Here is a 26,713-nt window from a genome sequence, read left to right as displayed (position 1 = left end):
CAGAAGATATAATGCTTTTTCCCAATGCATAATAAAGAAGGATAAAAATGTCCAGTTGCGTTCAGGTGCACAATAAGTAATTCTAGCCCGGTTGGCTAACCTCTTTGAGGTAGCAGTAGACGACCAGTGTTCGGATCCCCGCTCCAGCAATTTTTTTCTTCCACACAACACTGAATCGCGGGGGGAACGGGATTGTACATGCCTACCGCTAACAGCCAGTCGGCAGGAAAATAGCTTTTCCGTTTATTTAATGAAAGTTACCATCACACTATTGTTCTATGGTTTCAGGGTTAAAAAAACAGCAATCAGCGATTAAATGGTGTTTCTACACTGGACCGCCACATTTCTAATCCAAAATTCAAGATGAAACAAGAATTCTGACAAGCATATAGTGAAAGTTCGCTACAAGACGTCAAATTCATGATAGCCTGAGCCTGAGTAAATCACTACATCACCTTAAGTTATACACCTACAATATGCAATAGTGACAAAATGTCAACAAGTAAAGCCTGATGATTCATTCAACTCAGCAACGTTTTACAGTGCCAGTAGGCAATTGATCAATCACAAACAAGGCAGAAACTTGAGATTGATATCAACTCTGCGCCTCTCTTAAGCGAGTGATCAGTTCGTCCTACATACGGAAGGCCACCATAATATTAGTGTTTATTTGGATGAGATGACAATTCCAAACTGGAAAATACATACACAAACAAAATATATTCATAAAAAGGTACAAGAGCACACTACAATACAATAGTGATACCTCCTTTTTTTCTAACACACGTACTGGCTACAATACTATGAAATAGGACAAAAACCGTGACGTGCTACAAAATACTGTGAAATAGCACAAAAACCGAGATGTGCTGTCACTATATGTAAAACAACAATATTAAAAAGCATCACTAGCACTGTCAGAACAGTTTGCTTTCCAAAAACTTTGTATTTCATCATTTTATTCTAGCAAACAAAATACTTGCATCCTCATTTTTGGTTTTTGTCCACCAATTTACTTTTACCTTGGAGGCTAAATTCTGCTAATAATTGCAGAATACACAAACATACTAGCATGCTAGATAGTGGGTAGGTTGTCAGAATGTTCGAATATGGCTTCGCATATTCTGAAATCACTACAAAATGAATTTTCAAGCATGTGGAGCATATTCAGAAATATCCAAGATGTCAAATGTACAAGATGTATGTGATTTCAACTAAGTTCTTTTGAAGCACAATTCAAATGGTTATACCATTGATCAAGATTTTTAATTCTACGAACTTTAAATTCAGAATAAGAAGGTTTAAGCATGTGCCTTTTTCCCCTTGGTTGTGAGGCCTCTTTGTCGGAGAAGTGCACGCAACCTCTCTACGGTGAAGGACTGCAGTGTGTGCTGTGAAAAGCCAGATATTGCTTCATCTGCAAGATTAGAGTATCCATCAGAGTGAAAAAACAACACTGCTTATGCGCAAAAAAAAAACAAAAAAAATACTGCTATCAGGTTTTGGAAAAAGCAAAGAGCGCACTATCAGGTTAACAAACATACTGCTTGTTCTTGAATGTATGAAAACATATCTGGGTACTATTAAACCTAGAACTAATGGTTTGATAGCATTAAAAAGGTGTTCTGGGTAGAATTGGTTAACACATCATACATAAAAACAGAATTTGTGGTAAGAAGTTGGATGGAAGCTGACAACGTATATTCAATTTTTCACTTAAATCAGACATGATCTGCTTCTGCTAAACGATGTATGACAGATATCCCTTCGCTCTATCTGCCTCCAAGATTCACATCTTATGCCACATGCATTTTTTCAGAGATGAGCAAAATAAAAGACACAGAGGTGAAGATAAAAGTTAAGAACATGATCAAGGCACTTACCAGAGGAAGGCAATCCGGAAGAACTGCCCAGGTTGGGCTTTTTTGACGACTTTTGCACACCCAAACTTCTGGCAGCACATCTACAGAAAAGGAATTACAGCTTACTTTGAGAGTGAATTTATGTGATGTTAAATAAAATACTAATAAGCCCATGAACAAAAATAAAAGCCTTTTTGGAACGAAAGAAATACAAGCTTTATAAAAATCTTTGACAAGTGAGCCTACTTCACTTTATTGGGGGGTGGATGTACAATCCCACCGCCTAGGTTCTGTTGAAATATATTGCCCACCTCCCTCCATCAGTTCGGACTTTTGGATGAGTTGGTCGGTGCATGAATTCAATATGGTATCAGAGCCAAGAGGTCTTGAGTTCAAGACCCTGCCAATGCAGTATTAAATAAAACGATTCTGCGGCCTACATCGATCCCACGTCTAAGGACTAAAATAGCCTAGACGTGAGGGGGAGTGTTGAAATATATTGCCCACCTCCCTCCATCAGTTCAGACTTTTGGATGAGTTGGTCGGTGCATGAATTCAATAGGTTCAGCTCCTCACAGAAGCGAACTTGGATTCTTATTTATACCGTAGGGGTTCCCCTTACAGTTATCTACCAAATAGGTTGCATAATTTAGAGATAATATCATTCGGAGTCACAGAACTTGCATTGCATGTTCAGTTTGGTGATAAACTTTGAAAATACGGTTTTGTGGTCATCTAACTTGACTCAAGCATGCAGATACGGCACAATATGCGTATGGGGCGTATCCATGTGTATGGTCCCACTTGTTAGTGAGTGGTAGCAGTAGACGAGAGATAGTTTTACAAAAACACCAACATATTTTTTTTAGTTGCAGAAAAAGTCAACCACTGCGACACATATTGGCACAAAATTCCTTCACATTTTTTATTTACAGAAAAACCCAACGACCGTACTGCCATTACATGCGAAAATTGACAAAAATAAAATAAAAATCAAGGTCGCTGGTGTTAGGAAAGCAACTTGTATTCCCATGAGGCCATAGGCCAGTATATATACATGTACAGGTGCACGTATGCAGAAGACCCCTTATACAAGGGGGTAAATACAAAAGGCTACATGGCTATATATATAGTACTCTAATACCCCCCCCCCCCCCCCTCAAACTCATGGTGGATAAACAACATTGAGTTTGGAGAGATAGAAGCCATGCTGTGCTCTAGTCTGGGCCTTCGTAAAGAAATCCGCCAACTGTAACTCGGAAGGCACATACTGAAGACCAATAACCCGATCCTGCACACCAGCACGCAAATAAAAAGCATCAACACCAATATGCTTGGTGAGCTCATGCTTCACAGGGTCGCGTGCAATGCTAATAGCACCTGTACTGTCAGACAGTAGAAGAGTAGGTGTAGTGATAGAAACACCAAAGTCCTGAAGCAACCACCGTAACCAAGTCACCTCTGCCGTCAAAAGAGCCATAGCTCGCAACTCAGCCTATGCACTCAAACGGGAAACTGCAGTCTGTTTCTTCGTCTTCCATGAGAGAACCACCAAGAAAAACACAGTAAGCAGAAAGTGAACGGCGATCCGAGGGATCACTAGCCCACGTAGCATCCGAATAGGCCTGAAGCTATAATGAACCGGAGCGAGGAAAGAACAGACGGTGAGAGATCGTGCCACGAAGATAGCGAAGAACACGAAGGAGGTGACTGTAGTGAACCGAAGTGGGAGCAGAGACAAACTGACTCAGAATATGGACTGGGTAAGAGATATCAGGACGAGTGACAGCTAGATAGACAAGACTCCCAACAAGATGACGATAACGCGTCGGGTCAGACAAGGGGTCACCGTCAGTATCATGGACGTGGACATTGAGCTCCATGGGAGTCTCAACAGTGCGGTCATCAGTAAGAGCAGCACGAGCAAGAAGATCCTGGATATACTTTTCCTAGGAAATGAAAAAGCCATCAGAGGTAGAAGAGACTTCGATCCCAAGAAAGTAGCGAAGAGGGACAAGATCAGACATAAGAAATTGCTCACTAAGACGGGCCTTCACAAAGGCAATATGCTCGGGGTCGTCACCAGTGATGATCATGTCATCAACATAGAGAAGAAGAAGAGTCCGACCACGAGCTGAAAGGTGAAGAAACAACGCTGGATCATGAGCACTCGCTGAAAAACCAGCGGCAGTCACCACAGAGGCAAAACGCTCAAACCAGGCGCGAGGGGCTTGATTAAGGCCATAGAGAGAGCGACGAAGACGACATACCATGCCATCAGGAACAGAATATCCAGGTGGAGGCTGCATGTAAACCTCCTCACGTAGCTCACCATTAAGAAAGGCATTCTTAACATCCAGCTAAGACACAGACCAGTGACGAATAGAGGCCACGGCAAGAAGTGTGCAAATAGTGGTCATATGGGCCACAGGAGCAAAAGTCTCATCGTAATCACGACCATGCTCCTGCTGAAAGCCTCGAGCCACAAGACGAGCTTTGTAGCGCTCAAGAGAACCATCAGAGCGAGTCTTAACCTTGTAGACCCACTTACAAGTGATTGGACGAACACCAGGAGGAAGAGAAACAAGGTCCCACGTGCCGGTGCGCTCAAGAGCAGCAAGCTCCTCTGCCATCGCAAACTGCCATTCAGGATGAACAATAGCTTGACGATAAGAAGTCGGCTCAAGAACAGCAGCACAAGCGCTTGGAAAACCAAGGCGATCAATAGGCGGAAGCGGACGAGGACGCAAGCCATACGTAGGCTGAGAGGACGAAGATGGCACATCAGAAGTAGATGGCTCATCAGTAGATGTATCCACAACACGTGGACGACGAGTATAATACCGAGTAAAAGATGGAAGAATATGAGGAGGAATAGCCGAGTTAGACTCGGGGGATGGAGACGAAGAAGTCACCGGGGATGAAGGCGCAGAATCCTGTGACAAGCGAGGTGAGGAAACCATAGGAGATGGTGATGTCGGATCTGCAATAGTGGGAGAAGCAGGGGCAACAAGACGGACATGCAAGGGCTCAACGGGAGTGATAGGTGTGTCAGGAAAAGTGAGGAAAGATATTGTTGGCCCAGTCCCGACGTCGAGTACTTCCGACGACGGCGATACGACCGACGACGAACGACGATGACGAACAAAGCTTGCTGACAATCTCGACGAAGTGCTTTACGTCGATATACACCGTAGTGCAAAGCTAGCTTGTACTAGCTAGTCTGCTCCTGATCAATCTTTCCGTAGGCAACACCAAAATCAGACGTACGTGCACGGCGGCCAGCCGGCCGAAAACAAACGCACGTACACAAATATTTGGATGATTGCCACAGGCCCGTCTCAAGCCTGGTGTTTTGCTTTATTGATCTCACGGTCTAGTTTACAACCTGGGGTACATAGGTATATATATTAGCAAACCTGGCTAATACTACTCCTACTCGGTGAATTATTAGAAAGCTACACGGACTCGTACATGCACATATACTAAACCGGACACTAAACCGGATACGGCCACGTACACGTCGTGGTTATTCCTAACAATCACCCCCCTAAACACGACGTCGTCATGTCACAGTTCGGACGTCGATCCTTCTTCTCATCTCCAAGAACTTCTCTCGATCTAAAGCCTTGGTTAGGATGTCCGCCAGCTGATCACCAGTGCAACCGTAGTTGACCTTCATCTTACCTTCTTCCGCACAATCCTTTATAAAATGATACATTGTATCAATGTGCCTGCTCCTGTCATGCCGCACTGGATTCTCGGTTAGAAAAGTTATATACTCATTGTCAACGTTGAGCACCACTGGTTCTGGATCTCGATCCATGAAATCACTGTGTAGCCTCCCTTGCCACACACCTTGACACTCCGCTTCACTTGAAGTCGATGTCACCACTTCCTGCTTTGGTGATAGATAGCTTACTATGCTTCCACCAAGGAAATATGCCACATCTGAGGTACTCTTACTGTCGTCAACAGTCCCTTTCTTGATACTACCATCATAGACGAGTAGTTTCACCATCTCCTTCTTGCTCAGCTCAAGACGAGGTTCCATTGAAGCAACAATGTGATTGCAAAGTTTCATGCCACAACTTTCAAGTGCCTTCCTTGCTTATGCCTCCGAACAAAGTGTGATCCCCTCCAGCTTTTGATGTACCTTTGTCCCGAAGTTGCAACTCAAAAGGCCGAGATCATCCATCTTGAAAAGCTCCTTCATTTGTAGCTTGAACTTTTCAATCATCTCTTCATCTGCTCCAGTTATCAATAGGTCATCGACGTAGTTCCTAGTAGACGATCCCTTCCTTCACCTCTCTTGTACATTGGATGCTCTAGTGGGGCTTTCTCAAATCCAAGAGAAATCAAAGTCCGATCAAATTTGACGTTCCACGCCCGAGAGCCTTGCCGTAGCCCGTACAAGACTTTGTGTAGCTTCAATACCTTGTGTTCCTCTCCCTCTTTGATGAATCCCGGTGACTGATTCACATACACATCTCCTACGCGGATTTTACATCCATGTGATGTATCTTCCATGATTCCTGAACCACAAGAGCAACGAGTAATCTCACTGATTCCATCCTTGCAACGGGAACGAACACTTCTTCGAAGTCCGCACTTTCCTCTTGCACGTACTTTTTGACTACTAGCCTTGCTTTGTCCTTCACGGACCCATCGACATCTTTCTTGATCATAAATTCCCACTTGAGATCCATGACTTTTTCATTGTTGGGAAGATTCACAAGCTCCCATGCATTGTTGCCTTGGATCGACCTCAACTTCTCTTCCATAGCCTGACGCCAATACTCCTTTGTATTTGCGCCCTTGAATTCCGCCAGTTCCTCGACGTTTGCTGGATACCGTCGCCCACTCCTTTTCTCCTTTACCGGGTCAAGCATCCACAGAGTTTTCTCCGATACATGTCGTTCACCGGGTGTAGATTGTCGGTTGTAGGTAGGCGTATCCTTTTCTCCTGTACTATCGGAAACGATGTAGGTGCCAACATGGTTGCCTTTCCTGCGTACAAGCATGCACACAATGGGGCTCCTGATGCATGCTCATCCTTTGCACGTGGGAATGCATGCATGCCCTTCGGTGGTCCTCGTGGCCTGCATAGACTGTTGTTGCCTAGGCAGCCAACGCCTATAGCCAATGGGCCAAGCCCACTGCCTCCTTCCCCATCAGGCGCCACCCTGCATGAGCCTTGCGCGCTCCTTCCAAGCCAAGCACAATCTAATGTGCCGTGGCTGCTCTCTACTATGTGCAAGACACCGCTACTCCGTGCGAGACCTCCTGCTTGAGTTCCTGCGGCTAGTGCTTTCGGCCTACTCAGCGGGACACTTCCGCCTGTTACTGGACAGAGTTGTCTGGCTGCTGCGCACGTGTCCACTTTTGCATCAACAAACTTTGATTCGTGGTCTTCAGGCGCCACGTACGCCGAAGTGATATTCGTGTCCGTAGCATCGACACAAATTTCGGAATCACCGCCTGCGTCCGTATCATCGACACGAGTTTCCGAACCATAATCTTGAGAGCGAACTTTTTCTTCACGTAGTGGGACAATATCTTTAGCCTGCGCTTGAAGAACTGGACCCTCCTCGTCCACGAGTTCACACATCAACATCATGTCACCTTCATCTTCTAATTGGGCCATGAGCGCCTTCTCCTCCGGGGAATTCCTGCACTCCGACTTGAAGTGTCCCAGCAGATTCCAGTTGTGACAACGGATCTTCCTCTTGTCGAACTTTTTCCTTTTTGGCTTCTCCGACTGTTTGTCAGTGTCCTTTGCGGGACGGTACTTTCCGCCGCTACTGGACGCCTTGTCGAAATTGTTCTCCTTGGAAACCATTGCCTGCCACTGAGCACGCGTAAGCATCAGGTACTCATCCTGATTTGCATCACCGTAACTCAGCTTCTTCCGCTCGTCATGGGCCTTGAAGCGACCGACCGGATCATCCAAAGTGAGAGTCTTGAGATCAACGCATTGCTCGATTCGATTGCTGACGGTTTGATTACACGTCGAACGATTTGATTGATGAATAATTTGATCCGTAGGAAAATTGTCAAATGCATGGCAGTTTGATATCACTTTATCGATCTCACATTTTTGTAATCTATGTATGTTAATATTCACAAGAAAAAAATTGATGTATGATTTAATAGTAACGGTTTCAGTTTGAAAACAATAAAATGTCATGTCCTCTGTTTTTAAGGCGTCCCTAAGGCAAGCGACGCCTAGGCGTCAGAGCGCCCCCAGGAGCCAAGGCGTCGGCCTTGCCTTACATGTGTGCCTAAGGCGTCCGCCTTAGTCCTTAAGGCGTCCAAGGCGTCCGCCTTGGTCCTTAAGGCGTCCAAGGCGTCCGCCTAGGCGCCACTCTGCCTGCCTTAGGCAAATAAGGACGCCTTAGACAGAGCTGGGTGGTTTAGGCGGGAAACAGATAACTGGGAGGGAAAGAAAGGGCGGGAAAGTCTGTTTTGGCGCCAACAGGTACTAGAGGGAGAGAGACCTGTAACCATTTTCAGTTTCCCCCCACCCCCAGGCTGGATCTGAGCTTCTCCCCCTCCTCCACAGCAGCTTCTCCCCCTCCTCTCTGGCAACTTCCCCCTCCTCTCCGGCAGATCCCCCTCCTCTCCCGCAGTTCCTCCTCCCCCTCCTCTCCTGCAGATTCTCCATCCTCTCCAGAACAACAAGCAAGCAGCACCTCTCCAAGAGGACCAAGGCAGCAGGCAGCAACAAGCAATCAGCAAGGTATGGGGCTTCCCTCCTGCCTCCTCTTCCCCCCCTCCTTTTATAGCATATTAGTGGAAGATGGGTGGATTAGAATAATGAATGATGGGCTCCTGGTTGTATTAGAATAATGATGGCTCTTAGATTGACGGGTGGATTAGAATAAAGGTGTTGCAGGTATAATTTGGCTATCAAGTTTATTTGATCTGCCAAATTAGTGTATATGCTAATGTTCAGTGCAAAGACACCAAGTCAGGCAAAGCAAGTTATTTCCTTGGGGCAAAAGCAGAAGGGAAGACATCTGGATGGAGGGTGGCGCAAGTGAACAAGGCAACTAGTATAAAACTCTATTATCTGGTATGATTAGCGTCCTGACCGGAATATTTTATTATTTCTATTGTAGGCCAATGAAGCCCTGTACGAGACATGGCTGGGGAACATGGCTAGCAGGCAGGTTTTTCTGTATACATGGCAACCAACTTAAAGTGGCCAAAACCTATTCGGTTTGGACCTGGAGTCCTGCTCCTAAACACAAAGTCCTGCATGCCTTATATATAGGCCTTGGCCGATTGGAAAAAGAGAATCAATCGATCCTTTTGCAACCTTACGTTACTTTTTCTCCTACGTTCTTTTCTTTCCAGCACCTACCTCGTAGCTTCTGCCCAGCCCTAGCAACCTAGGGTTTTGGCTCATCTTTGCCGTTTTGCATTGAAAAACGCTCGGTTTACACGAAAGCGAGGAATCAGTGCTGCTGCGCGGATCAATTTCTGGCAGCAACACAATTGGCGACTCCGCTGGGGAAGAAGAGGAACACAATGAGCACCGACCCCAAGGACGGGAGTGGTCTCAACCCCAACAACATCATCGCCGTCACACTTGAGGATCTGCCTGAGGATGAACGGCAAAAACTTGAACAGGAGCTTGAGGAAGACAGGGTGGAAAAGCTGGAGCAGAAGTTGGCGGGCTTCCAAAGGACAAGAAACGGGTCATCCAGAAGGTAGCTACACCAAGTCATCCTGCTGGGGTAAGTAAAACTGCTTGTACAGAAGAGATTGCACATCTAATTGATGCATCTGTAGCTAGTAAATACGGCAAACAAATGACAGACATGGCACGCATGATTACTAAATCTGTAGCTAACAAATTTGATGAGTTCAGAGAGCAATTTAATAAGGATGTTCAGATCAGCTTGCCTCGTCAAATCCGTTCAATGGTACTACAGGCCAATGATGGACGTTATGAGAAACAGCCGGTGCGTCCAGAAAATAGTAGGTTCACTAATGTACCTAACCCTATGCATACACCCATTGCAGTACCCAATGTTGTGCAGCCCCACATCCCGTTAAGCAATAACCAAAGTGGCCAGAATTACATTGGCAATTCGGCTAATAATTTTGTACCTACTGCCGCTACTCCTGCTCTGACTTCGGTTCCACAAAATTTCAGCAGCAATAACCGAAGTGTTGGCTTTAATTCCAATCTGCAGCAACCCTACTATCAAACAGTAGCATATAGCACACCACCCTTGCCACCTATTGGTACCGGGGTTCCTTACGGGCCGGTAACAGATGCGTGTTTTAATGGTTCTCCACAGCAAATGTATCATGCTCAAACTTCTTTGTTAGAGTTACTGTCACGTACTTATGGTGCATCTATGCCACAAGCTAGTTCTCCGCAGCCTACCGAACATTTTAAGGATCAACTTGCTAATATACTTAGAGAATTTGGCTTGGAACCTAAGGGTAGAGCATGTGCATATCAAAAACCCTACCCTGAATATTTCGACACAACACCTTATCCTCGTGGGTTTAGAATTCCAGATTTTGTTAAGTTCACAGGAGAAGATGGTAGATCAACCTTTGAGCATGTAGGACAATTTTTAGCACAATGCAGTGAAGTTGGTACATTAGATATTTTTAGAGTGAAATTATTTCCTTTGTCTTTATCTGGTACTGCATTTACTTGGTTTACATCGCTTGCTCCTAACTCTATTGCAACATGGGCTCAATTGGAGCAGAAATTTCATGAGTACTTTTATGGTGGTGAAACTGAACTTAAGACTTTCAGATTTGACAATGGTTAAGCAAAAACACAATGAATCTGTTTATGATTATATTAAAAGATTTAGAGATGTCAAAAACCGATGCTTCAGTTTGACCATAGCCGAAAAAGATTTAGCTGATCTTGCCTTTTCGGGTTTGCTTGCTCATATTAGAGATAAATTGGAAGGGCAAGAATTTTCAGATGTTAACCAAGTTTTGCAAAAGGCTTGGGCACAGGAAAACCGTGCTAAAGAAGTTAAACCATACAGCCGGTTTAGAGATAATAAGAACAAAGACAAGGAAAAACCTACGGTTAATGTTGTAGAGCATGATAGTGATTCGGCTAGTGAAGATGATGTTGATATATGTATGGCCGAATGGGTTCGAGCACCTGACTCAAAACCTTTTGCATATGCTGCCCTGAAACCCACACCAGCTAAAAGAGAGGAAATCAAATATACTTTTGATGTTAGTAAGTGTGACAAGATTTTTGACATGTTGCAATGGAAGTTAATTAGAATAAAAGAAGGGCATGTGATTCCATCTCAAGAAGAACTGGGTAGAAGAGCTTATTGTAAATGGCGTAACTCTTTTTCTCATGCTACTAACGATTGTAATGTGTTTCGTCGACAGGTGCAATCGGCCATTAATGACCGACGATTGGTATTTTTACAGAAGGTACTAAGATGAAGCTCGATAGTGATCCTTTTCCTATCAATGTGGTTGAGTTTGAGAATAAGAAAATGCTTATTCGGTCGGATCAGACCGAATCCGCAAGAAAAAAAAATGTTGTTGATGATAGTGCTCCTCCAAGGATGATCAAACCAAAGAAACCAGAAGTAGGAGTGCGGAAAGTTAACGGAAGAAGGAGACAAGCTCCGAGGCCAAAGCCGACAGTTAACATGTTGTTGGAGAAATACACTTCATGCAAGGCCACCAATGTATTTAACCGGCTTGGAGGTAATAAACGTCCTAGATCTCCTTCTGGACCTGCCGGTCATGAGCAATGGCAAAGAAATTCATATGACCAGCAGCCATATTTCGCAATGGAGCCAGCATATTGGGGTTGTGCACCTCCTATGTATCCGCAAATTCCTCCATGGGGTTTTAATCCTTGGGCGCCATATCCTATAGGGCCAGCAAGTTATTTTCAACCAGGATGGATCCCGCCTAGGCCAATGTTCAGACCAAACATGCATGAGAAAAGGGCTCGATTTAATAATAAAGCAAGATCACATGATGCTATTGTGGTTCGAGGTAAAGATGGTTCCCGCAAAGGGGCTGAAGATAGCTCATCCAGCAAAAGATTTGCGCAGAGCAGATTTCCTAGACACAGTGCGGATGGATAGGTGGCCAGAAGTTTGCATGGGTACCGGTCAGATCTAAGGGTGATGTAAAAATTTCAATTGAACATGATGAATGTAGGTCTGGTTGTGCTATTACAAACCAACCTGGGTTGGGTGCTGCTCATAATGTTGATAATGGTAAGCTCAAACCAGCTGCAGGTGTTGCTCATGATCCAGAAACAATCATGATTGGAGGTTTCAGATTTGGTTCAGTTCAGAAAAGTGTGCCAGGTTCAGAAAAGATAGTAATGATGCATTGCAGCAACAAGGGCCTGATACATCGCAGCAAAAGGAAATTTCAGCAAAAGAAAGCAACTCACATGCTGATTTGGGGCCCAATATGCAGAAAGATGGGACCGCTAGCACGACTGGTCAATACAGAATTCTTTCGGCCAAAGGCAGAATGTTTGCTCCCCAAGCAGCAGCACATCAGTATAGACCGAGGAACTCGGGGGGGGGGGGGGGGGGGGGGGCAGCAGAATTAGGTCAGTGGCACCAGGAACTAAACTGAAGCATCGATGGTGCCCAACGGGGCTCACACATACTTAGAAAAGAAGGGTGCAGCGGCTGCGGGCAATGGAAATTAGAGAGGAGTTAGCTGAGAAGAAGCGCGACAAGTGGTTCGATCAAGATAAACCAATGGTGCCTTCGAATATGACTTGGAAAGAGAAGCGCATCGCAAGGGAGGAAGGCAACATTGCTGATGACATGGTCATGGATGGAAACTCTGGGGATAAAGAGGATATGCCTGCGGATATGGACATTAATATGGTATTTGAGCTGCCCGCTGAATTTCATGCGCCTAAGGCTGAAGAGGCTGAAGTTGCAGAGCTTGTTCTTGGCCCAAAAAGTGTTACATTTGAGAAACCAGAGAAGCATGGACAACACCTAAAGCCTTTGTTTATCAAGGGTCACATTGATGGTAAGCCTATTGGTCGCATGCTTGTTGATGGCGGTGCCGGTGTTAATATCATGCCTTTTTCGGGTTTTTCTAAATTGGGCCGAAAAGAGGAAGAACTAATGAAAACCAATATGGGACTTAGTGGGTTCTCAGGAGACTTGTCTGAAGCTAAGGGTGTTATTTCTATGGAGCTCACGGTTGGGAGCAAAACATTGCCGACTGCTTTCTTCGTTGTTGATGTCAAAGGCCGATATAATATTCTTTTGGGGCGCGATTGGATTCATGCGAATTGTTGCATCCCTTCTACTCTACATCAATGTTTGATTCAGTGGGTTGATGATGATGTTGAAGTGGTTGATGCGGATAATTCGGCCTGCATTGCTTTGGCTGAGGCTCCGGTTGATTGGCAACACGGTGAGATGCAATGCTTGACGGGTAGAGATTTATCAGATTATGATTATATTAGTATTGGCAGAGATGGTTTTGTTCCTGTACATGCACAGCCGGCTAGTGTAGCTCGGCTTAATGACTTATCCTTGTGAACAATGAATAAGGAAGATAGTGTTAAATGGATGCAAAGGCGTGTTGAGGAGTATCGTTCAAGAAAGAACGATATGCATGAAGCTATTGAGGATTTCGATGACATGGAGAAGCTTGGACAAGGATTCTCATCGGCTGACCCACTTGAGGAAGTTGATATTGGTGATGGAAGTGTCCCTAGACCTACATTTATTAATGCTAATATGGGGGCCGATCAGAGAGGAAAGGTATGTGCATTACTTAGGGAATTTGTTGATTGCTTTGCTTGGAATTATACTGAGATGCCCGGTTTGAGTAGGGACTTAGTTGAACACAAATTGCCTATTAAATCTGGTTTTAGGCCGCATAAACAGCCCCTTAGGCGATTCAATCCTAGGATATATGACCGCATCAAAGATGAAATTGATCGGTTGTTAAAAGCTCAGTTTATTCGGCCGTGTAGATATGCGGAATGGATTTCTAATATTGTTCCTGTTGAAAAGAAAAATACTGATAAGATAAGAGTATGTATTGATTTCAAGGATTTGAATAAGGCTACCCCTAAAGATGAATATCCTATGCCTATAGCCGACATGTTGATTAACGATGCTTCTGGACATAAAGTAATCAATTTTTCAGATGGTAATGCTGGTTATAATCAGATATTTATGGCCGAAGAAGATATGTTTAAGACTGCTTTTCGATGCCCTGGTTTTGTTGGTTTATTTGAGTGGACTGTTATGACTTTTGGATTGAAGAATGCTGGAGCTACATACCAACGTGCTATGAATCTGATTTTTCATGATCTTCTAGGCATCGTATTAGAAATATATATTGATGATGTAGTTGTTAAATCGGATGGGTTTGATCATCATTTAGCCGATTTGCGATTAGCTTTTGAAAGAATGCGTCGGTATGGGCTGAAAATGAATCCACTCAAATGTGCTTTCGGTGTATTGGCTGGTAAGTTCTTAGGTTTTTTTAATTCATGAGCATGGCATAGAGATTGATCCTAAGAAGGTAGAGGCAATCAAAAAATTGGAGGAGCCCACATGTAAAAGGGATGTGCAGAAATTGTTAGGAAAAATTAATTACTTGAGACGATTCATATCTAACCTTGCGGGAAAAATTGAATCGTTTGTTCCTGTACTTCGGTTAAAACATGAAGCCGAATTCACTTGGAGGGCAGAACAGCAAGAGGCTTTTAATAATATAAAACGGTATTTGTCAAGTCCTCCGGTGCTTCGAGCACCCAAGTCTGGTGTGTAGTTCAGGTTATACATTGCCGCACAAGACAAGGTGATCGGCGCAGTTTTAGCACAAGAGAACGGCGGGAAGGAGTACATCATTGCATACTTGAGCCGCCGCTTGCTTGACGCTGAGAGTCGGTAAGTGTTTATTGAAAAATTATGTTTATCTTTATATTATGCATGTACAAAATTTCGGCCATATTTACTTTATACTCCCTCCGTTCCTAAATATTTGTCTTTCTAGAGATTTTAACAAGTGACTACATACAAAGCAAAATGAGTGAATCTACACTCTAAAATATGTCTACATACATCCGTATGTTGTATTCCATTTGAAATGTCTAGAAAGACAAATATTTAGGAACGAAGGGAGTAGTACATGTGTAGTAGCTTGTCAAGCCGACGTGATTAAATATATGCTGCAGCAGCCAATTCTTAGTGGTAGGATTGGAAAATGGGCTTATGCACTAATAGAATATGACTTGGCATATGAATCGTTGCGTGCTATGAAAGGTCAAGTCATTGCTGATTTTATTGTTGATCATAGGATTAAGGATGAAGAAGATATTAATTATGTTAGTGTGTGCCCGTGGAAGTTTTATTTTGATGGATCGGTTTGTAGGGAGGGACAAGGCATCGGTAATGTTTTAATTTCACCAAACAATGCCGTTTATGAAACATCGGTCTATTTGGAATATCCTTGTACAAATAACCAAGCTGAATACGAGGCTTTGTTGTTTGGTTTACAAAATTTAGTAGATATGGGTGTAAAGGATATAGAGGCTTTTGGAGATTCACTTCTGGTAGTCCGACAAATTGGTGGTGAATTTCAATGTTTTGATGGATTATTAAACAGCTATTTGGACCGATGTTTAGATATAATTAAGTCTCTGAATACTTTCACTATCAGTCATATACCTAGGGAAGAGAATTCTAGAGCTAATTGCTTAGCGCAGCAAGCATCCGGATACCAAATCAGTAGGGAAAGTTTTTCATATTAGAGAAATCGATGCTAGATGCTGTTAATAGTAATGTTGATCTGTTGGCTATTAATTTGCTAAAGGATGCAGCAGGTCCTTGTTCAATCCAGCAGCAAACAGTACATGGCAAAGAAGATTCGGTGCAGCACAAATAACCGAATCAGCAGCTAATTTAGAACCAGGTGATTGGAGAACTCCTCTGATTAATCATCTAAAGGATCCTGGGCAAACAAGAGATAGAAAAATTCGGCGACAAGCTTTAAAATATACTTTGCTAGATAGTGAGTTGTACCGCCGAACGATAGATGGATTACTTTTAAAGTGCTTAGGTCCTGATCAGCCAAGAGTAGTTATGGGTGAAGTACATGAAGGGCTATGCGGAACACATCAGTCGGCTCATAAGATGCAATGGTTATTGAAAAGAGTAGGGTTTTATTGGCCGACGATGTTAGGGGACTATTTTCACTATTATAAAGGGTGTGAAGAATGCCAGAAATTTGGAAATGTTCAATTGGCACCTGCAGCTATGATGCATCCCATTATTAAGCCATGGCCGTTTAGAGGATGGGGTTTAGATTTTATTGGTCAAATACATCCTGCTTCAACTAAAGGTCATCGCTTCGCCCTAGTAGCTACAGATTATTTTACCAAATGGACTGAAGCGATTCCTTTAAGAAATATGACCCATAAGGAAGTGATTAATTTTGTTTTGGAGCATATTATTCGCAGATTCGGTATTCCTCAAACTTTGACTACAGATCAAGGTTCTTCTTTTATGTCTCATCAATTTCGTGAGTTTGCCAAATCTTTTAGAATTAAATTGTTAAATTCGTCGCCTTATTATGCTCAAGCTAACGGACAAGCCGAATCTAGCAATAAAACTTTAATTAAGCTTATAAAGAAGAAAATTAAGGAGCATCCAAGAAAGTAGCATGAAGTGCTTTCGGAGGCTTTATGGGCTCATCGGATATCTAAGCATGGAGGAACTCAAGTGACACCGTATGAGTTAGTGTATGGACAGGAAGCAGTGTTACCTGTAGAGGTTAATTTGCAAGCTCTTAGAGTAGCCAGACAAAACGATTTGTCGGCTGTAGACTATAATAATTTGATGATGGATAGAATTGATGATGTTCCAGAGAAAAGATTAAGAGCCTTCCGAGAAATTGAAAAAGAAAAATTAAGAGTAGCTAAGGCTTATAATAAAAGAGTGAGGGAAAAATCGTTTCAAATAGGAGACTTAGTGCGGAAAACGATTCTGCCTCTTGGAACTAGAAATAATAAATTCGGCAAATGGTCGCCGAGTTGGGAAGGCACATATAGGGTTTTAGAAATTGTTCCTGGGAATTCATATTTTGTACAATCTTTGCAAGGGGAGAAATTGCCTAAAGCACTCAATGGAAAATATTTGAAGAAGTATTATCCTAGCATGTGGCAAGAGGCTTGATGGCACTACGGCCGATATTATTTAAGATATCGCCCTAAGCAAAATATGGCCGATATGATTTCAAGTATCGCCCTAAGTAAAATTTGGCTGATGTGTTATTTGTACGTCACCTTGAGCAGTAATGTGACCAGTAAAGGCAGTCAACACTGTTATGTGGTATTATTAAAGTATTTTTGGTAAATACCCGTGTACCAAAAACAGGGGGCATGTGTTGCAGGTATAATTTGGCTATCAAGTTTATTTGATCTGCCAGATTAGTGTATATGCTAATGTTCAGTGCAGAGACACCAAGTCAGGCAAAGCAAGTTATTTCCTTGGGGCAAAAGCAGAAGGGAAGACATCTGGATGGAGGGTGGCGCAAGTGAACAAGGCAACTAGTATAAAACTTCTATTATCTGGTATGATTAGCGTCCTGGCCGGAATATTTTATTATTTCTATTGTAGGCCAATGAAGCCCTGTACGAGACATGGCTGGGGAACATGGCTAGCAGGCAGGTTTTTCTGTATACATGGCAACCAACTTAAAGTGACCAAAACCTATTCGGTTTGGACCTGGAGTCCTGCTCCTAAACGCAAAGTCCTGCGTGCCTTATATATAGGCCTTGGCCGATTGGAAAAAGAGAATCAATCGATCCTTTTGCAACCTTACGTTACTTTTTCTCCTACGTTCTTTTCTTTCCAGCACCTAGCTCATAGCTTCTGCCCAGCCCTAGCAACCTAGGGTTTTGGCTCATCTTTGCCGTTTTGCATTGAAAAACGGTCGGTTTACCTCCACGAAAGCGAGGAATCAGTGCTGCTGCGCGGATCAATTTCTCGCAGCAACAAAAGGCTAGTTGAATACTGATGCATGATGTGTTGTGCTCAACAATGGATTAGTTTAATGACTAGTTGAATGCTGATTAGTTTAATGGCTAGTTGATTATCGCTGTTTGCTACATCTGCATGAGTATAGTAGTTTAGTTGCTGCCACAGCAGCCCTTTCATCTGTCTAGTACCCTTTTGTCTGTCTACTAAGTACTTTATTGTTTGCTGGCTTGCTGCCATGGCAGCCCTTTTAACCGTTGCTAATGTACCTTAATTTCCTTTGTGTTTGGTTGTTTGCTGCAGGCAGTAGAAGTGTAGCAGCAGCACCATGGCTGCAAATGCAGCACCTGGTGAGGAACCTGTTTATGATCCAATGAAAGATCCAACAAGGAGGCCACAACGGTCAAATGATCCGGGTTGGAACTATGGATATTGGCACGAGCCTCCCAAGAGGGATAATGTTGTGTGCAATCTTCAAACCTTCGAGGCCGCAATCTGCATAGGACAGCAACTACACTTCGTAGGGGCCAGACAAATGTCCGTGTGCAACACTACGCACGCAAGAGACCTACCTACAATTCCTGAAGAAGATGAGGCAGAGGAGGACTTGGAGCAAGAGCAACACTCAAGTATGCCCAATGCGCAATGCCACCATGGATGAGTTTGCTTTTGATTGAGACTTTGAGAGTGGAGAGACATGAGAGAGATGAGCTGGCCACCTTTATCCCTTTTGCTATGCTGGAATTATCTATTATTCTGTTTGTCTTATGTGGACCTTTGTTATGTGGACTACTGGACTTGTGTCATTTGAATTGGTTAATGGTTATGTAATATGCCATGCATTGCAAATGCAGTTGCACTCATACTTGCTATCTTTCTTTCCACTTTTGCTCACTGCCTCACTTTTATTTCTATTTTTTGTGGAATGTGCACTGGTAAGTGATACATTATTTTAACATATTTGTTCATGTTGATGCAGAATTCTGCTGGGGAGAAAAGCAAGTGCAAAGAGGATGGGAATGGATGCTATATGGGCTCTACAACAATCAGTTGCAAGGTGTGTCTGGCTGTATGCGGTATGCCTAGTTGCTCAGTGCCTACCAAATTCTACTTAATTCCGTTGCTTACAAGTCTCTAAGGCGTCGCCTCGCCTTATGCCTTAGCGCTTAGGCAGTGAGGCGCCCCCCCAGCGCCTCGCCTTACCGCCTTAAAAACATAGGTCATGTCTCTACAACAACCGTATAGTTCTTCTTCACTGAGGGAGCTATTGTAGTAGTTTATTTAAAAACACTATTGTAGGTGATAATGTCACCATGCACTTTGGTTGTACGATATGCTATAATGTCACCATGCACACAAGATCTTGAGAGATGTGTATGACCGTGTCGGTCTCCCGGCTCACAACCCCAATTCACCTGTGCTAACCGTGGAAGGTGGAACTTTATTGCTGACGTGATGTACGTGTCTAGCGGCTTCAACAGAGAAGTTTGCGCGCGTGAACGCATGGTGGCGAATCCAGTCATTTCCAACCGTCCGATCTGTTGAGTAGTGTTGTGATGAGTGGTGGATAGCAACCCTAACTTGCAAATAAATGTCTTGGATCAATCCGGTGGGAATTTAGTGGGAAGCTGCAGTGGCACTTCCAAGTTCAAAAAAATGCGTACTGTATAGTGATACAGACATCTACGACAACTTTGTTGAGTCGTCCAACAACTCGTCTGACGAGGAGGATTATGCGGATGAAACGGCAATGATGTGGGCGGTCCTTGCAGACGCGAAGCGTGCGGAAGGGCGTCTTCTCAATTTCAAGGGATCGATCAAGGGTCATAAAATGCTGAATCGGAACGGGGCACAGGGGCATTTGATGCAGATGGATGACTACTTTGCCCTTGATGCCCTATTCATGGGCAATTTTCGCCGGTGCTTTTGGATGCGAAAAATGTGTTCGGTCGCCTCTACAATGGCGTCTAGGCCTACAATGACTACTTCATCTTCGAAGGATGATGTAGGAAGAATAAGATTCTCTGGTTACCAGAAGTGCATGACTGCATTGCGGATGCTTGCATATGGCACGGCCAGAGATTCATGGGACGAGTACCTCCGGATGTCTGAGAGCACATGCGCAAACACTATGGTCAGATTTGCTACTACGGCAGTTGAGGTGTTTGGACCGCACTACTTGAAAGAACCAACTGTCGTAGACACCGAAAGGCTCATGGCACCCTCGAAAGCAAGAGGATGGCCAGGTATGCTCGGACCTCTTGATTACATGCACAGAGATGGAAGAACCACCCAAATGCTCTACAAGGGCAATATCAGGCCATGTTAAGAAGCCCACCATCATTCTTGAGGCATTGCTGAATGCTTTTGCTGGTCCATGAGATATTCCAGTAAGGGAAACCTGATGCTCATGTCTCACTGAAGACAAGATCATGTTCGTCAAGGTGACAGAAGCGTGATGGTGTATGTGAATGAGCTGCAACACTTTTGGGCGGATCTGGATCAGTGTAATCCCCTTGAGCCTCCACATGCAGTTCATGGAGATTGCCAGGAATTGGGTTGAGCATAGGCATGTGGTGCAATTTCTAGAAGGTCTAGATCATGAGAGCAGGCATGCTGCACTGCTACATCAGCCGAAGCTTGTGTCCCTTGATGAGGCCATTGTTCCGATGTCCCAAGAAGAGGAGATGGAAATGAATCTGCTTACAGAGTGGTTGACCAGCAAGGTTCTAGGGAGTGTACAACTGTGGTCAACCAGGGCATATCAGTCATTTCTGCACAAGACCGGGAAGAGGCAGAGGGTATAGTGGTGGCAGTAGCAACAGAGAAGGTTGGAATGGGAATGGTGGTCAGAATGGGTGCCGTGGTTCTTGGAATGCTCCCAACGCAAATGTAGTTGCTTCAGCTGAAGGACAGGAGACTGCTACCAGCTATGCCAACTTTGTCGATACAAATGAAGGTAACATTGAACACGCATCAATAGCAGCCCATAAGATAAATTGTGAATGAGTGCTTGACTCTGGAGCATCACAACATGTTGCTAGAGACTTTAATGAGTTTAAATCCTATGTTTCACACTCGCACATCAGAAAACCATTCACACGGCGGATGGCACAGCGCAATCCATCACGGGTGTTGGGACAATCAACTAAGTATTGAATTATCCTCAGTGTTGCATGTTTCAGCTTTTCCCGTGAACTTAAGTGTCCTTCAGTGCTTTGATTGACCAAATTGATTGCCGAATAATTCTTGACAAGGTTGTGTGCTTGATCCAGGAGAGATCCTGTGATACAAGCAAAGCATAGACTTCCACTGACGGTGTGAAGGTTGGCACAATGGATAAGATTGGTAGTGTGCCAAGGTTGACAATAGAACACGAGGAGCAACTAAAGATGTATTCATGGAATTGTGCACCGGCTCAGATTGGTAGTGTGCCGAAGTGGACAGCTGAGCAAGAAGAGCAACTAAAGGTGTCGTGCGGAACAACCCATGGACATCAGCATGGATCCTTCATCAACACCCGAAGCGCCAATTGGACCATGGATTCAAATATGCTACACCCTGAAGACTTGAAAAGTAAATTCACTACATAATAAACATAAGGGCAAAAGAAGTGCTAAATGCAACAGGAAATGCCACCAGGTTGATCTATCTCGTAATGTACAAGGAATCCATATTTTATCCAATTGAAGAACAAGGAGATTTACAAACAAGAGATGCCCAAATAGCACAATATAGAGCGCTGGCTGCATGGCTGTGTAGTAACAAAAAAATTTAACAGTTTTACCTTTTACCCTTGCCACTTTCCCCTGGAGTCCTAGAACCTGCGTCTTTGGCCTCACTATCTTTCTTCTTTAGTTGCAGATGTCTGATTAAGATATTTGTCGTATCCGTCTCGATCACTTGTCCCTCTAAAATATCAGAGATCGACTAGTCAAATGAATAGACAAAGGAAAAGGCATAAGCATCATAGATTAAAGGTTATCGGTGTGACTATAGCAAATTGCAAATATAGAACCATGCAAACCTTAACATAGATCATAGATTACCAACCAGCTAAAAGGTAGGCTGGCCCCAAGCCCCCGATAAACCAGATAACAGTTCTGCTAGATCGTAGGCTACAATAAATTTCAGCCCCATTGGAGCGGACGAATGGAGGCCAATGCCATGTCAATCGAGAGGGATGTCTTCTTTGCCTCAACATCCATGATTCTCGGTGACAGGAAGACTGCCTTATTTTTGGATGATGGATGGCAGGCCATTGTTGAGATTCTTGACGAACCTATCGCTGAGAGCCGTCAGCGGCACTGTAGAGCAGGGTCTTATCGGTTGAGCATGGGTTGTAGACACCACCAGAGTTCTTAATGTCATAGGCCGTTTCATTGACTCAAGATCTCCAGACCAAGAAGCAGCCATGGAACGCTGCAGTTGCTGCCTCCGAGTTCTGCTGCGATTCGTTCTTGTTCTTCTCAGTTTCCCAATTTGGACAACAACAAGAGCTTGTAGGACTACCCGTGGATGTTATCCCTGTTTTTAACTCTGCGCTCACATTTATCGTATATATCTTCGAATCTCTAGTGGTCTGCAATGAGCGAGTGTGGCCGCAGTTAATTAAAGTAAGAAGAGCTATTGCCGGACGGACAGACGAGTCAATTAATTAACCATCATACTTTTCACGCACGTAATTTCGTGTCTCAAGAGATTGATCTGAAATGTGCTTGCTCTTGCTGCGTACAATACACCTCATTTTTTATTGTCTTCCCTTTGAATCAACAAGAGACGTGTAGCTGAGGGAAAAGATCCAAAATAATTTGTGATTTGATCCGTATTTAGAATCGGCAACCTGACTTTTCATGGAGCTCCAAGTAATAGTAAGAAAGAAATCTGAACTTTAGCAACAAAAGCTCCACAAGTTCACGAGCATTATGCAAAACAACTGTTTTTAGCCGATAAGCTTGATGAAAGCAGTACTTCTTTTTCTCCCAAAAGGAAAAAAGACAGTACCTTCTTCGCTTTAGTGCTATTTCAACTTCTATAAATTTATCCATGTGTTGAAAACAAAATTTATTACTTATGATATGCACATATGGAAACACAATAGCGAATGGAAAAGAGCATAATTTGTCATATAATATTATGACTATAGAAAAGCTTGGCATACAGCATGGTGAATAAAGTGTAAAAGTTGAGAGACCCTTATACAACTTATTCTTCTACCAGGCTTCGGGTTTGCTTGTTTGTCAATCTATACCGACCAGTGTAAGCTTTGTTTCTACTTCTTTCTGGTCAGATTGCATATGAAGTAGAACCATGAAAGTTGATTTTTATGACCAAGATGTCACATGGATTGTTGACGGGCTATTAATGAGCACACGAAATGGGCTACATACAACGAGTGGCTCGAGCAATCGAAGGAAAGAAAGATCCCAGAATCAGGGGAGATGGGAAGGCATGTGTCCACTCCTGAGGGCGTCAAAGATATCCCACGCCCACCTGGAATAAAAATGTCAAGGCAAAACGTAATGGCAAAGGTAAGTCAAAGGAGGTTGCAGGTGATATGGAGTTGCTTAAGAAGTTAATAGCCACTCAGGAGGAAGTTAAGAAAACTCGTAGGGATATGATAGAAATGCAGCAATGTTCCTCGAGTGAGTAGCTTGAGACAGCAAGGCTCTCGGCAGAAAAAGCACGGCTCTCAGCCCTTGCAGCAAAGGACAACATTGAGGCTAAGAAGCAAGAAAAGGGGGCCGAAATGATGAGAGCTTACAGAGCGCTCCTTGTGCAGGATAGGGAAGGGGTGCCAGATGAAATGAAGGACGAGCTTGTGAAGATCGGGACATTGCAAGGTAGCATGGGATATGGTCTATCGGCCTGTTGAATGCAGTGGACTTGTGATTCACAACCTCCGCCTGCTTAATGCAGCGCTTAGGGTTCGATGGTTATGGCAGGCCCGTGTAGTGCCTCTAGGCCATGGCAGGGGCTGAGTATCCCTGTATCACCAGAAGCAGCATGTGTTTTCCATGCTTCTACCGTTTGCTCGGTAGGGAATGGGTGCACTGCCGTTTTCTGGTCCGACAGATAGCTAGAAGGAGCCTCTCCAAGGGATTTGGCCCTGGATCTCTCTGATGCAATATCGAATGGCAGACGCCAACTTTCGGTTCGAGATGGGCTCAGAGCGCATGGATAAGTGATATAAAGGGTGAATTCTCAGCTTCGATGATCTTCCAATTCTGCCACCTATGGGTAGAACGCCTGCGCCATTTGATGTCCGAGGCCCCGGGCAGCTTCCGCTGATCTGGACTGATTCCGGAACATACACAGCTATGACTGCGTACAAGGCCTTCTTCGCTGCCAATTCAAGATTGCTGGGAGCGGAACAACTGTGACACTTGTCACTACGCGTAAAATCCTTTGGCTGGCTTGAGCTCAATCGATGCTGGACGGCTGATCGACTCCAGGACAGAGGGCTCCCCCATCAGCCAGCTTGCACGTTGTGCGACCAAGATCCGGAATCGCTCAACCATATATACTCATGCAATGCCCTTTCTCTATGGTAGTCTGGTTCCACTCGACCCTGGTGTAATAGTGGGAGCAGGTGCGTGACGGATATCCCACGAAGAATAGCAAGGAAATAAACGCGCTTGCCACCCTGGTAATGTTCTCCCTATGGAAAGAGCGCAATAGCCGCACTTTCGAGAAGATGCCCTCGGTGGTCTCTAGAATCATGGCAGAATGGAAGCTCTGGATACTCGCATGGAAACAAAAGAAGCAAAGTAGGCAGAGGATTGAGGATGGTGAAACATTATCCATGTCGGTGCGGTGGTGGTGGATTGTGGTCGAGCTTCGCTTGATGTACCCCCTCAAATTTCTGTACTGATTCTTCCATCCATACATAGGCTCTTTGGGGCTCCTCGTGATCATGCACTGTTATGTGAACAAAGTTCTAGAAGGTTTGCTTTATTTCCAGTCTTTAACTTGTGTGTATGAAGCAAAGTTCAAAAAGGCGCGCCTGGGCGCGGCGCGTTGGCAAAACACATCGCTTTGCCCCTTCGCAATCGGAAAAGCACAAGGCGCTTTATTTCCAGTCTTTAACTTGTGTGTATGAAGCAAAGTTCAAAAAGGCACACCTGGGCGCGGCGCGTTGGCAAAAACAAATCGCTTTGCCCCTACGGACTCGGAAAAGCACAAGGCGCGTCTGGGCATAGCGCTTTTTCCCTATGTGCGTGATCAGGCGCGCAGACGCAGAGATTAGGGGCGCGCCACGGCACAAAACAGTGAGCAAGGAGCAGCAGGAAAAGGAAGAAAACGAACGGCATGGGCGCCAAAAGAGACAAAAGTTACCAAATCAAACAACTCGTGTTAGGGTTAGGGTCCGGCTCTCCTCCGTGTGCCGCCGACCAAAGGACCTAGATCCCCTCCACCTTCCACGGGCACGCACATCTTCCTCCACTTCGAGCTCCTTTCCTCCGCACGTCGCCAGCCCCTCAATCTACTGCTCATGAGGCCCCCCTGCCCCAAGCTCCTCGGCTTATCTTCACCCACCAGCTCTGTCCTGCTCGCCTGCCCGTATGGTGCCCGTAAAATATTGTACGGCACGCCTAGGCGTGCCTAAGCAGCGCATAAGCGAGCAAGGCGCATGTAGGTCCCAAAACGCATAATTAACACCCAGCGCCGTTTTGAACTTTGGTCTGAAGACCTAGTAGAAGCTATCTATATTTACATACTTCAGATTACATGCTATGTTATGTATTTTCTTGAATTGTTCAAGTTTGCTGTTGAAAGAATATATGGTTGCTAATACAAAAGATTGATGTGGTATGTGCTAAACAAGCAGTACTCCTTGTGATGTGCTAGCATCCAGTGCAATAGTTTGTATTTCACTTGGTCTATCGTACTACTCTGCATGTGTGGAAGTAATCCAGCTCTTCCTCTGGTGCTAGTCAAGATTACATGGAAAAAAGTGCTAGTCAAGATTACATGGAAAAAAGTAATTTGTATTTTCACTTGGTCTGTTATACTATCTGGGATGTGTGGAACTAATTCACCTCTTCCGCTGGTGCAAGTCAAGATTTCCATAGAGAAAAACCTGGATCACGTAGCTCACCTCATGAACTAATTCATGTTGGTACCTAATTCTGTTGTACATAAAGTCAGTGCCCACACTGACATCTTCTTACCTCTTCCATGAACATCTTCCCAGTTTGTTATTTGGCTGCACCTCCAAAGTGCCTTCGTAGCTGCGTTGTATAGATCGGCACAGCACCTATTGGGATTCTTGATAACAAGTTGTAAGTCATTGCATTATTTATCATGAATAGAGCTACTTCATACATGACACGTCAATGCCATTGATTTTTTGTTCTTGATTAATAGTTAGTCGATTTGGATAATTAATAGATGTGCCATTTTTACTGTATTATTATTATATAATAGTAAAATTACATATTCATGTACCGTGTAAATATACTGCTAATTTTCATACTTTTCAACCTTTGCAGCAAGATCTAAGTACCCACCTAATACCATAGAGAAAAGTAGAAACAATTTTCTTTAAGGCCGACATAGACATTGTGTTTCCAGCAAATGGATAATTTTACGCGACCAGTAAGCAAGACCAATAATACTACTACACGATATTATGCTAGTATGGAGTAAAAAATGCCGCAGCTAGTACTTTCAGTGTTATGCACACCAATATTTGTCTGGTATATTTTCTTAACGCGAGTACTATGTAAAGGAATTAAAGGGACAAAATTTGACATTACTAAATTTTGAAAATTCACCAAAGAACTAGCCATGGACAGGGGTGCGTGGAAGCTTGCTATCCATGTGCCAGAACCATGAGTT

At 44.0% G+C, this 26,713-nt stretch overlaps 1 protein-coding gene across 1 annotated transcript in view; it reads right to left on the bottom strand.

Moving 5' to 3' along the window:
* Positions 1-343: 343 nt before the first annotated feature.
* The window catches only part of LOC109751373 (protein LOWER TEMPERATURE 1), a 29,038-nt gene continuing 2,668 nt past the window's right edge, over positions 344-26,713 (bottom strand). The window contains exons 3-6 of the mRNA XM_020310273.3: positions 21,657-21,780; positions 1,884-1,963; positions 1,314-1,417; positions 344-634 (exon numbers count right to left, since the gene is read on the bottom strand). Of these exons, the coding sequence (XP_020165862.1) occupies positions 596-634; positions 1,314-1,417; positions 1,884-1,963; positions 21,657-21,780 (347 nt within the window). The 3' untranslated portion in view covers positions 344-595. The remainder of the gene's footprint in view (positions 635-1,313; positions 1,418-1,883; positions 1,964-21,656; positions 21,781-26,713) is intronic.

Source organism: Aegilops tauschii, chromosome 4 (assembly GCF_002575655.3).
Source record: "Aegilops tauschii subsp. strangulata cultivar AL8/78 chromosome 4, Aet v6.0, whole genome shotgun sequence".
NCBI classification, from domain to species: domain Eukaryota; kingdom Viridiplantae; phylum Streptophyta; class Magnoliopsida; order Poales; family Poaceae; genus Aegilops; species Aegilops tauschii.
Note: the sequence above shows the minus strand (reverse complement) of the source record. Positions and strands in the feature narration are given on the sequence as shown.